Source organism: Dendropsophus ebraccatus, chromosome 3 (assembly GCF_027789765.1).
Source record: "Dendropsophus ebraccatus isolate aDenEbr1 chromosome 3, aDenEbr1.pat, whole genome shotgun sequence".
NCBI lineage: Eukaryota > Metazoa > Chordata > Amphibia > Anura > Hylidae > Dendropsophus > Dendropsophus ebraccatus.
Genome location: NC_091456.1, coordinates 184,312,109 through 184,326,117, shown reverse-complemented (window position 1 = coordinate 184,326,117; position 14,009 = coordinate 184,312,109). Strand labels below are relative to the sequence as shown.

General features: G+C 45.5%; 1 protein-coding gene across 5 annotated transcripts in view; it reads right to left on the bottom strand.

Annotated features, from left to right (window-relative positions):
* Positions 1-14,009, bottom strand: part of UNC13B (unc-13 homolog B) — a 246,172-nt gene that overhangs the window by 48,036 nt on the left and 184,127 nt on the right. For all 5 annotated transcript variants that reach the window (XM_069963314.1, XM_069963313.1, XM_069963315.1 and 2 more), the window contains 2 exons: positions 4,852-5,021; positions 1,743-1,858 (listed from right to left, as the gene is read on the bottom strand). In XM_069963314.1, coding sequence (XP_069819415.1) covers positions 1,743-1,858; positions 4,852-5,021 — 286 coding nt within the window. The remainder of the gene's footprint in view (positions 1-1,742; positions 1,859-4,851; positions 5,022-14,009) is intronic.

The window sequence follows — 14,009 nt, the reverse complement described above, 5'->3', positions numbered from 1 at the left end:
GAAAAGCCATTAAAGGGGTATTCCAGCCTCAGATATTTATGGCAAAACAATAGGGTGTGTTATAGGTGGGCTTGGGCCGGGATCCAAATGGCAAACAAACCCAAACTTCCCATCTCAATAGAGCATAAAAAGTCAGGCACCACTCCAAGTCTCCCATCTGGATGTGACAGGCACTCCCAAACAAACCCAAACCTTAGGCTGGATGGGGGTGCTCTATCTTTAAGGAGTATTACATTCAAACATAACTTTTGATATCTAGCTGCCCATGAAGGGACTAACCATTCCTTCCATACTTGTTATTATCTATTTAGTTTTCTTCCTCCAGTTCTCAGCTGCTGCTTTCTGCTGAAGACACAAAAATCTGTGTGTGAGCTTTTCTCTGTCTCCCCCTCCTCCCACCTCCCTTTTGAAACAGCTGATGTAAACAAGTCCCAGGCAGGCTTTATCTGCAACTTTGTAGCTTCTTTGTAATGCCGGGAGGGATAGTCACGGTGAGTTCATTAGCAACTTGACCTCAGAATAATCCTGCCAGCATTACAAAGAAGCTACAATGTTGCAGATACAGCCAGTCAGGGATTTGTTTACATCAGCCATCTCAGAGGGGAGGGGGGAGGAGCCACCTAGCCAGTTAGCAGAGCCATGATGGGTTCCATACATTTTAAACTAAGCCCCGTTGTGCTCTAAAAGGCAAGTTCACACTGAGCAAATATGGCGGAATCCCACCGCGCTCAGTGTCCTGCAGTGAGCGAATGGGAGGGCGCGCGCAAGTCCGCTTCCTCCCCTCTCCGCTCAAAGAAGTGACAAGTAATTTCGTCGAGTGGATAGTGGCGGGAGTGGACGTACGCGCGCCCTCCCATTCACTCACTGCAGGACACTGAGCATGGTGGGATTCCGCCGTATTTGCTCAGTGTGAACTGGGCCTAATGGTAGTGCGTGAAAGTCCATTCTATTCATGGGTTGTATCTGGTATTGTCACTAAAGTGAGCATGGCTGAGCGTCAATACCGCAGCCAGCCTGTAGACAGGGGTGGCGCTGTTTTGGTAAGAATACTGCCTTGCTTTGATAACCAACAACAATGACACTTGGATATAAAGTACTGGTGTTGCTCCATGCTGCGCTCAGTAGGGGGCTCTGTGGCGGCAGTAACGTGACGCCCATGGCTCGGTCCTCGGTGTTACAATCATTTCCATGTAATTGGCCTCTTATCACCATTAGAATTCAGCTAATGGCGCTGGCGGTAAGGCGCTGTGTTGACTGAAGCTCGGCTCATCTCCAGCACTCTAGTGTGCTGTATAGGTACGGGTGACCTTCACCATGTATACACACGGCTGCTGATGGGATATAGTCTGAATCCCTGATGTATACGATGTTCTTGTCTCAATAAATACAAAGCACTTATGCTGCGTCTGCCATTATTGTACATGACGTGACATCAGGCCGCGCGCTTGTTACAAATGCTCCGCTACACTGCTGAAAAGGGCAGCGGGTATGTGCCGGCGGAGAGGAGCCATTTAAAGGAATTAAAGGGCAATAACCTCATTAGAACGGAGTTGCCTTATTACGGTGTATCTTGCGGTATTGTTCTATTCTGCTGAGCAAACCCTCGGCTGGTGTCTCCTTCGTCCTCCACCATGTTGTGCGTGCGGCTGCTGTTCACTTGGAGGGAATTGATGTACTGTATACCCTATGGGGACAGCTCGGCCATTATGCAAATGGTGGCCGGCAGAGCCCCGACCACTCACCTCGTGCAGACACGTGTACTGGACGTGGTATGGCGCCACTTTCTCTTCTCCTTTAATCTCGACGTTGATCTGTAGGCGAATAGCACCAGAGACGGCCGACTTGTCCGTTCTCTTCTCTGGAAAAATACAAAACCAGAAACATCACTGAGTGATACACAACATAAAGCTGAGACACATATAATAAGATACCGACATATATATATATATACCGTATATATATATATATATATATATATATATATATATATAGCAACCTGTTACCAGAACATATGCGGCTGAAACATGGCATGTAGATGACATGTAGATGACACTGTTATGGGGATGTGTAGATGACACTGTTATGGGGATGTGTAGATGTCTTATGGGGGATGTGTAGATGACACTGTTATGGGGGATGTGTAGATGTGTTATGGGGGGATGTGTAGATGTGTTATGGGGGATGTGTAGATGTGTTATGGGGGATGTGTAGATGACAGTGTTATGGGGGATGTGTAGATGACACTGTTATGGGGGATGTGTAGATAACATGGTTATGGGGGATGTGTAGATAACTCTGTTATGGGGGATGTGTAGATGACACGGTTATGGGGGATGTGTAGATAACTCTGTTATGGGGGATGTGTAGATGTGTTATGGGGGATGTGTAGATGACACTGTTATGGGGGATGTGTAGATGTGTTATGGGGGATGTGTAGATGTGTTATGGGGGATGTGTAGATGTGTTATGGGGGATGTGTAGATGACACTGTTATGGGGGATGTGTAGATGTGTTATGGGGGATGTGTAGACGACAATGTTATGGGGGATGTGTAGATGTGTTATGGGGGATGTGTAGATGACAATGTTATGGGGGATGTGTAGATGTGTTATGGGGGGATGTGTAGATGTGTTATGGGGGATGTGTAGATGACACTGTTATGGGGGATGTGTAGATGACACTTATGGGGGATGTGTAGATGACTGTGTTATGGGGGGATGTGTAGATGACACTGTTATGGGGGGATGTGTATATGACACTGTTATGGGGATGGGTAGATGACACTGTTATGGGGGATGTGTAGATGACACTGTTATGGGGGATGTGTAGATGCCACTGTTATGGGGGATGTGAAGATGACACTGTGTTATGGGGGATGTGTACATGTGTTATGGGGGGGTCTGTAGATGACACTGTTATGGGGGTCTGTAGATGACACGGTTATGGGGGATGTGTAGATGACACTTATGGGGGATGTGTAGATGACACTGTTATGGGGGTCTGTAGATGACACGGTTATGGGGGATGTGTAGATGACACTGTTATGGGGGTCTGTAGATGACACGGTTATGGGGGATGTGTAGATGACACTGTTATGGGGGATGTGTAGATAACACGGTTATGGGGGATGTGTAGATAACTCTGTTATGGGGGATGTGTAGATGACACGGTTATGGGGGATGTGTAGATAACTCTGTTATGGGGGATGTGTAGATGACACTGTTATAGGGGAAGTGTAGATGTGTTATGGGGGATGTGTAGATGACACTGTTATGGGGGATGTGTAGATGTGTTATGGGGGGATGTGTAGATGACACTGTTATGGGGGATGTGTAGATGACACTTATGGGGGATGTGTAGATGACACTGTTATGGGGAGATCTGTAGATGACACTCCTATGGGGGATCTGCTACCGATATACTGTACTTTAGGGTACTGAAGACCCGCTTCACGTTTGCCCTCCCTGTGACCCCTCTGCTGCCCCCGGCCTCCACCACTCGCACCCCCCTTTAATATATCTTACAGTCTATAAGTAAAACACTGGCTGATAACAGAGGGTCCGTCCTCTTTGTGTAGCCTCACACCGCCGCCACCTCTTACTCACACACAGATTGGATCACAGTCATTCTGTTTTATAGCCATCCACCTCCCCAAAACCCTATCTAAAGACAAACACCTCATTAGGTAACGGAGGGCACATTTTAATGGTGCGCACGCCGCATCTGTCAGAGAGGGGAACAGAGGATTCTGGGTGTCTGCGGGAGGATGACAACACAATGAGATCCCACAACTCCCTAATGAGCAGATGAAGCGCTCTCTCAGAGAGTCTGATGTCTCATCCACGGAGAATACCAGTCATTAACAGAGGGGTCACCTGCTGCGTGCGAGGGGGGGGCAGCAGCAGAAAACACTCCGACGTTACTCATTCACCTAGTGTCGCCTATCTACACCGGAGACGTCTCATCCAGCTTACCGCAGACCAGATTGCTTTGTCTGTGAAATGGTTGGGTCCTTTCATGAACCAGGAAGATCAGGATGAACAGCTGTATTTATGTGTGTGTAAGCGTGATAATATGTATACACAATTCTATATAGTCACTACTTCATACCCAGGTTATATACACAATTACACTGCATATATCGATATCTATCCATCTGCTAGAACATGGGTGAGCAGTAGTTATGTGTAAGCATGGTGTTCCCAGGTTGTACCATATATGTATACAATTATATATAACCACTACACAGCCTGGGTATACCAGATGTATATATGATCACATGTAATTGCTGCAAACCCAGGATATACAAGATTATACTGTGGTAAGCCAGATGTGTATATGATTTTATATATAACCTCAATTTATCCAGGTGTTGAGCATTTGATGGGTGGGGGCCCCACTAATTACAAGAACAGAGGTCCCATGTCCCCCAGTTGAAATGGAGTGGAGGACGGACTTGTATGGTGCCACTCCACTCAACTCTATAGACTGGAGACAGACAGCATCATAAGGGGGCAGAATTATAATTTTGCTGTCTAGAAGATTAAATAACTGTGCAACTGCACCATCATGCTTGCCGTAAAACCCCGTTTTTTTGCCCTTAAAATGGTTTTGGTGCTGTGTTACAGGAGAGCTGACCGTACAATACGAGAACCACCCGGATTCTCTGCTACCGAACGTGGACACACAGCAGCTGTACATTCGTGCAGTGAAGGGAGACACCTAGTGGCCCAATTTATAATATTGAAAACTGCTTGTCATCACAACCCCTGTTGATTTATTTTTTGTAACAGTGCCTCTATAATTTCAGCCAGTTTATACCAGATATGTCTATGATATACATAAGCTCACCTAGGTTATACCAGACGTCCATCTCCCCGCTCAGCGTCCGCACTTCAATGATGGTCTGCCCCAGGAAATCATCCGATTCTCTCTTCAGCCTCTGCTTCACGCGAGACTTGATATCATCGTCCTCATCCCAGACGCGGACCTTGATCCGATCAGAAGAATTGTGGCACTCACTAGAAAGAGACAACAAAAAAAAAGGTAAAATCTAAGTCATCCTGTTACCTGTTATTATGGAGCAGAGTCCACCAGGTGCTGAACCAGACGGAGGTCACACACCTCTAATAATCAAATATAGATGTAGAGATTTCCTTTAATCTGCATAGACTGACTTTTTTTTCATAGACTTTAAAGGGGAATTCCCCCCAAGAGCTAAAAAAATTGAATGCTTCAAAACCTACTGGCCTTACTCACCAAGTCCCCTTGAGTACTTTGAGCCATCTCCAGTCTCTCTTCTGGAGTTCCTAAGTTACAGGTTTTTCTAAAAGCCAGTCTATATCCAAGATGGCACCGGCCAGGAAACTACAATTCCCAGGATGCATTGCCCCTCAGAGCCCACTGCCAAGTATCCGTCTCACCTCAAAGTATCTGCACATCGCTGGCTCAATCTGCTTTAGGCTGGGTTCACACTACGTATATTTGAGGCTGTATTTTTGAGGCTGTATAGCAACCAAAACAAGGAGTGGATTGAAAACACAGAAAGGCTATGTTCACATAATGTTGTAATTGAGTGGATGGCCGCCATTTAATGGCAAATATTTGCTGTTATTTTAAAACAACGGCTGTTATATTGAAATAATGGCAGTTATTTACTGTTATATGGCGGCCATCCACTCAATTTCAACATTGTGTGAACAGATACTTTCTGTGTTTTCAATCCACTCCTGGTTTTGGTTGCTATGAGGACCTGACATGAGGACCAAATACAGCCTGAAATATACGTAGTGTGAACCCAGCCTTAAACTGTAAACAAAATCTATCTATCTATCTATCCATCCATCCACTGTATCCCCTTTCCCCTATATTGCTCAGGAGGCTGTCACTGTTCTGTTTCCCCTCTCCTTGTCCAGGTTCTCACTTATTGGTGTGATGTCAGTGGTGGGGCGGATTAACTTTACCATAGGCCCTGGGCTGTTCACCAGGCCTGGGCCCCCCCAACACACTGTAACTATGGCAGCACTAGCGTGGTGTTCATAGTACAGGACAGATAATGTCATGATGCCCTGAATTGTAAAAAATTACTGTAGAAAAGCAGCGATTTTTTGCGAATCATTTCACCACTAAAAGTATCAGTCTTTTTGGGTGGTCGAGGGCCCCCCAGGAGCTCAGGGCCCCCCAGGCTACCGCCCAAAACTGACCTATTATACTCCGCTATTGGGTGGGCGGCGTTACAGATGAGGAGTTACAGCTTGCCTGGCAACAGAAGAGACAGAGATCATGTGACTTTGGTCTCAGAAGTGGGGGGAGGGCAGAGGGGTGGAGACAGAGTGGACCAGGAAGTGAGGATTTTCTGCAGCTTCAGGGTGTGAGTCAGGATGTGCTGCAGACAAATGGCCCAATTCATGTAATAGAAACCTATTACACACAAGCTTAGATTATAGGTGGGGACTGAACAGGGTTAAATAATTCTTAAGTGGAGTCTCCCTTTAATGTTGCACAACATTACATTTAATATGCCTTTCCTGCGCTTAGGAGTCCAGGGGGTGGTCCTAATAAGTGACACAGTTTCTCCAGTATGAGTGTGTATATCTTGTATACAACAATGTGGTCCTTGCCGGTAAGCTGCTTGCTGATGGTTTCCAATGCCAAAAAATTATAATAACAAGGAAAAAAAAAGTGCACAACATGGACCATAGATAAATTGTTCAGTCCGGCTGCACATCACATCTGTTATTCACAATAAGCCTAGGAGCCCTCTCTCGCCTTCTCCACATGGGGGGGCTACTGAGCCCATCCTGCTGTTATATAAGGAATCAGCCAGCACTGTGTTGATGGAAGTCGAGCTCCTCATGGCAGGAGCTGCTTTGAGTCCCGGCATGGGATCTCTGGTGAAATAACCGCAGACTCTGAGAGAGCCGGGATGATCAGATGCATTTAGCAGTCCGGGGTCTCGGGGGGGCCGCAACTCATCAAAATACATCTAAAGCCGACTACAGGCAAAGAGGAGAGGAAATAAAATATGCAAAGCTCATCTAGCTCCAAAACCACCGACCCAGAGAGAGATCGGTAACGGGAGAGGGATCTCAGGTATGGACCCATCGTGCCTCAACACAGGGGACTGTATATGTATATCAGTGTAGGTGACAGTAAGGACTGTGCAACACTCGCGGTAACTAGGGACCTGACTAATACAAGTAGCAAAGTGACTGTGTGACGCTTACGATATACACCTGAGGCTCCAACTACACTCTGCATATCCACATCCAGTTCACACATACCCGACCCTCTCTCCCAGGCAGGTCCAGCTCAATTTAGGATGTATTGGCACCTTAAAGGGGTTAGTCACCTAGTGTCAGAAATTTATACAAGTTTGTAAAGGACTTAGAAAAAATCGCCAGTATTTACCAGCTGCTGTATGTCCTGCAGGAAGTGGTATTCTATCCAGTCTGACACAGTGCTCTCTGCTGCCACCTCTGTCCATGTCAGGAACTTTCCAGAGCAGGAGAGGTTTTCTATGGGGATTTGCTGCTGCTCTGGACAGTTCCTGACAGAGGTGGCAGCAGAGAGCACTGTGTCAGACTGGAGAGAAAACACCACTTCCTGCAGGACATACAGCAGCTGATAAGTACTGAAAGACTGGAGATTTTTAAATAAAAGTACATTACAAATCTGTATAACTTTCTCACACCAGTTTATTTGAAAACAATTGTATTTCTCCTGAGTACCCCTTTAAAGAGACTCTGTCAGTAGGTTTAGGCTGTCCTATCTCAGAGTAGCATAAACTAGTGACAGAGAAGCTGAACAGTATTATCTATCACTTACATTGTTCTGTGCAGCTGATCCAGAGATCCTCCTGAATAACATGGACAATAAGTAGTCCTCTCCATTACGTGTGTGCTCAGTAGTCCTGGATATTCATGAGATGCAGAAAACTCCGCCTACCAGCTGCTGATTGGCAGTTATCTATCCATGCTGTATATAAGCAGTTAACTGTCAATCAGCAGCTGGAGGGCAGGGGGGAGGAGTGCGGCAAGGATCCTATTCTCCTGCATATTAGGAGAATGGCTGAACAGAATGATGTAAGTAATACACCGATCTGTTGAGCATTTCTGTCACTAGTTTATGCTGCCCTCATTTAAGGTGGAATAAACCTAGTGATAGATTCCCTTTAAGTAAACATACAGCATATCCGGCTGTGCAATGTAGAAACATCCCATACTTGTGCCTATCACATAGCCAACGTTTGTGGATGTCAGGACTTTCAATAAAAAAAAAAAAATCTAAAGTTTAATGAAAAACAATGGAAAAAGAGAAATGCCTGGAACGCAGCCGGTGGATTTTGCTGGCTCATAATTCCTGCGTACTGAAATACTATGAATAGATCGCCTCAGAGAGTGCGGGATACGGTATATGCCACCAAAGTGCAGCGCCAGGGCCGTATAAGTCAGGGGGCAGTCTGGAGACCCTGTGTCCAGGTGGTCGGAGGTCTCCGCCATGACACCTGAGGTTTCCTTATCCTCAGATATGACTCTGTAATCTGTTGCCGAGCAACGTGTGGGATAATGTGAGAGTGGTCGGTGGCCGGCGAGGATCTCGTATTACATTGTGTTTAGATATTCCAGTCATCAGCTGCGGATTATATGAACTGACATCTTCATTAGAGACTGGCGAGGTCAGCGCCTCTTCTCTCCGTGCGTGGTCTCACCCGTACACAATCCTATTACACAGAGCGGAGGAGAGAGGATGAAATAATGAGCAAAACCGAGGGAGGGGGGTAAAAAAATGTGATGTGGGAAGACGGCGGAATCTGTCAGGATATGTCAGGGGGAGTGTGAGGTGTGGGGTGCGGCATATCCATTATACCTGGGGGGGTGCAGCATATCCAATATACCTGTGAGGTGTGGGGTGCAGCATATCCGTTATACCTGGGGGGTGCGGCATATCCAATATACCTGTGAGGTGTGGGGTGGGGCATATCCATTATACCTGTGGGGTGTGGGGTGCGGCATATCCATTATACCTAGGGGGTGTTGCATATCCAATATACCTGTGAGGTGTGGGGTGCGGCATATCCATTATACCTGTGGGGTATGGGATGCAGCACATCCATTATACCTGTGGGGTGCGGCATATCCATTATAACTGTGGGGTGTGGGGTGCGGCATATCCATTATACCTGTGGGGTGTGGGGTGCGCCATATCCATTATACCTGTGGGGTGTGGGGTGCGGCATATCCATTATAACTGGGTTGTGGGGAAGGCATATCCATTATACCTGTGGGGTGTGGGGTATGGCATATCCATTATACCTGTGGGGTGTGGGATATCCATTATACCTGTGGGGTGTGGGGTGCGCCATATCCATTATACCTGTGGGGTGTGGGGTGCGCCATATCCATTATAACTGTGGGGTGTGGGGTGCGCCATATCCATTATAACTGTGGGGTGTGGGGTATGGCATATCCATTATACCTGTGGGGTGTGGGGTATGGCATATCCATTATACCTGTGGGGTGTGGGGTGCAGCCAGTGTCGGACTGGGGTACCTTGGCCCACCAGGGAAATTGATTCTTGGGGCCCACCCAACATATAAAGACATAATCAGCGCCAAACCTTTCACGTTAGTACAGCGACTTTGCATAGAGCTGTGTATGTGAGCAGCAATGCTAGTGCACTGCCAGTCACTTATACAGTTGTTACTGATTTATGCAGTTGTGGTAAAACTGCACCATTTATGTAGAAACTTTAATGAAATTCCAACAATATTGCTGTAAAAACACATCAAAAATGTAATGTGTGAACACAGCCTCAGAAGATGAAGGAAAAAATGACCATCTAGTCTGCTCCTCTATTACAATCTCCAGCAGAGGAGACCCATGACGGTTTATTCTAGCCTCACCACAAGCTGTTGTCTGGAATAAGACTTTAAAGGACCATCATGAAAAGCACATCAGTGGTCATTAAAGCGTTAAAGGGGTACTCTGGTAAAAAAAAATATATATATATTTTTTTTAATCTGATGTCAGAAGTTACAGATTAGTAAATTACTTCTAATTAAAAATCTTCAGTCTTTCAGTACTTATCAGCTACTGTATGTCCTGCAGGAAGTGGTGTATTCTTATTAATCTGACACAGTGCTCTCTGCTGCCACCTCTGTCCATGTCAGGAACTGTCCAGAGCAGCAGCAAATCCCCATAGAAAACCTCTCCTGCTCTGGACAGTTCCTGACATGGAGAGAGCAGAAAGCACTGTGTCAGACTCGAAACAATACACCACTTCCTGCAAGACATACAGCAGCTGATAAGTACGGGAAGACTGGAGATTTTTAATTAGAAGTAATAAATAAATTCGTATAACTTCCTCACACCAGTTAGTTTAAAAAAATATTTTTCACTGGAGTACCCCTTTAAGGTCAATACAAAATGTCAGACAGACGTGATTAAAAGTTTAATCTGTCTCAGGGGTGAGACACCCAACAATGTCCAGAATGTCACTCAGTCCATCATAATGCAAGTGAGGGGCTGAGCACTCATTATAGGAGATGGGTTCCATTATAGTCTATGGGCCTGTCATGTGTAACATGACTGATGGAGTGATGATCTAGCCACCACAGGAGGTCTCAGCACTGACACCCCGACTGATCGAAACATTTTACATGTCTGTATGATGTCAAAAGTTTTTATAATGACAGTCCAGGCTCTTGCACACATCCATGTATGCCTCCATAAATGCACCGTCCATAACCGCACGCTGCCCAAGTCTATGCAGCCCGGGTGCAATCTGGGCCATTTAATAACATGTATTTCTTAGGGGTTCTGCTGATTACAGGAAACAAACTTTATATAATATAGTGGAGACAGTGACCTGTAATCAGCCGGACTGCGCACAAGGTCTGGGAGTGATGCTTCACCTGGCTGTTACTATCAGAGAGACCCCGACCAAGCTAAACCTCTCATATGTCAAAAGTTCATTCAAATAACAGTTAACACTTTAAAGACTGCAAATATTCACAATCAATGGCTGAGCAGGTCATTGCAGTGATTGGCTGAGCGGGTTGTCAGCGAGTCAGGACCAGTAGAAGCAGCAGGAGTGCACCAGCGGAAAGAAAGCGGTAAGCATGGTGTCACACAGCTGGGTTCACACAGTAGTTTGGTCATTTTTTTTGTAACCAAAACCGGGAGTGGATCTGAAACACAGAAAGGCTCTGTTCACACGCTGTTGAAATTTAAAATAACACCAATTATTTGCCATTAAATGGCGGCCGTCCACTAAATTTCTAGTGTGGGAACATAGCCTTTCTGTGTTTTCAATCTACTCCTGGTTTTGGTTGCAAAATACTGAGCAAAAATACTGTGTGTAAACCTAGATTTAGGCTGGGTTCACACCACATATAACACCGGCTGTTTTGTGACGCAGCTGGGTCACAGAGCAGCCGGTGTTACTGGAGATCATCCCGGATAGTACTGCAGTACTGGCCGGATGATCTTCATTTCTGCTGAATTCGGATGCAGGTGCACCAGTGTGCACCCGCATCCGAATTCACCACTGCACACAACGGAGCGTGTGGCCGGAGCCGCACACTCCATTGTGTGAACTGCCATGTCTGTACGGCCGCAGAAAAATGACATGTCAGTTTGGGCGATGATCAGCTGATTCAGGATTCTTACATTAAAGATGATAGGTGTCGTATTAGACGTAGGAGTAAGATTTAAATCAATGGATGAGGCGTTTCTAAGGGAATCCTCAATAGATCTGATGATCTCATCTGATGAAACCCGTCATCCATTGATTAAAGTCTTACTGTGATATCAACTACAACACCTATCATCTGTGATGTGAGAATCCTCAGCTGATCAGAGCCCAAGCCTCACGGATCTCCTGCACAACTGGACCTCCAAAGTGTGAACTTCTCATCACATACATACAGTATACATATATACACAAATAGACATACTGCAGACATACACACTTTATACATATATACACAAATAGACATACTGCAGACATACACACTGTATACATATATACACAAATATACATACTGCAGACATACATACTGTATACTGTATACATATATACACAAATAGACATACTGCAGCCATACACACTGGATACATATATACACAAATAGACATACTGCAGACATACACACTGTATACATATATACACAAATAGACATACTGCAGACATACACACTGTATACATATATACACAAATAGACATACTGCAGACATACACACTGTATACATATATACACAAATAGATGTACTGCAGACACACACACTGTATACATATATACACAAATAGACATACTGCAGACATACACACTGTATACATATATACACAAATAGACATACTGCAGAAATACACACTGTATACATATATACACAAATAGACATACTGCAGACATACACAAACATGCAGACACAACACATCTTACATATATACATCTAATCATACTAACACACACAGACTCACCAACATAGATACACAGATACAAAAGCATGCAGATTACACATATAAACCATCTATAGAACTACATTACATAATATACACTATATACATGATAGAAAATACACACACACACACACACATATATATATATATATATACATATATATATCTATATCACTCACATGCATAAACACATGACACATGTACAGACACACACTGATGACAGATAGACAAGTATATACTCACACACTTACATGTTCAGCAGGGCAGGAAGCTTCAGTCTTCTTGTCTCCATCTTCTCTTCTCCCTGCCAGGCCCAGCAGCCTGCAGCCTCTCCCCATCTCCTGTGCACCGACTGCACACAGCAACAGGAGAGTCACATGATTGCAGAGGGGAGGGGGATGGAGGAGGCCCTGCTGCTGCTGCCGCTCTGGTGACAGGCAGGAAGAGGGCAGCGCTGAGGCCCGGAGCTGATGTAAGGAGCCAGGTGAGCAGGGGGGAGGGGAGGGCCCATGATTATACAAAGGACGGGCCCTGATGCCGTGCAGAACTCACCCAGCAGTGTGGGAGCCAGCAGGGGGCCCCTTGAGCTCCCGACACTAGGCAGCTTCCAAACGGGAGGCCCCTCTCTGGCTTAGGGGAAGGGCCCTGCAAGATGGAGGAGGGGGTGGGGCCCACCGGGGGATCCCCCGGCTCCCCGGTGGCCCAGTCCGACGCTGGGTGCAGCACATCCATTATACCTGTGGGTTGTGGGGTGCAGCACATACATTATACCTGTGGGGTGTGGGGTGTGGCAGATCCACAATTCTCGTGGGGCATTGGGGTATAGCAAGCAGCATTTTCACTATTCTTGGGGGGCACTGGGAGGTAGAGAGCAGCATAGCCATTATTCTCGTGGCACACATCGGTCTACACTGGACCCAAGTAGCCGGTCTTCAGTTTACATCTTCTCCCAGACACAAAGATTATCAATCATCACTTTTTATTAGGATCACTTGTTATATCCTTATCAATATATACAGGACACGCAGCTTATTGTGATCTATTCAGCACTATTTCCATAATCAATTCTCATATACTATGGTGCCCATAACTAGGAAAAGTTTATCGATTGCCATCTACTATACACAGGATCAATTGCCATCTACTATACACAGGATCAATTGCCATCTACTATACACAGGATCAATTGCCATCTACTATACACAGGATCAATTGCCATCTACTATACACAGGATGAATTGCCATCTACTATACACAGGATGAATTGCCATCTACTATACACAGGATGAATTGCCATCTACTATACACAGGATCAATTGCCATCTACTATACACAGGATGAATTGCCATCTACTATACACAGGATGAATTGCCATCTACTATACACAGGATCAATTGCCATCTACTATACACAGGATCAATTGCCATCTACTATACACAGGATCAATTGCCATCTACTATACACAGGATCAATTGCCATCTACTATACACAGGATCAATTGCCATCTACTATACACAGGATCAATTGCCATCTACTATACACAGGAT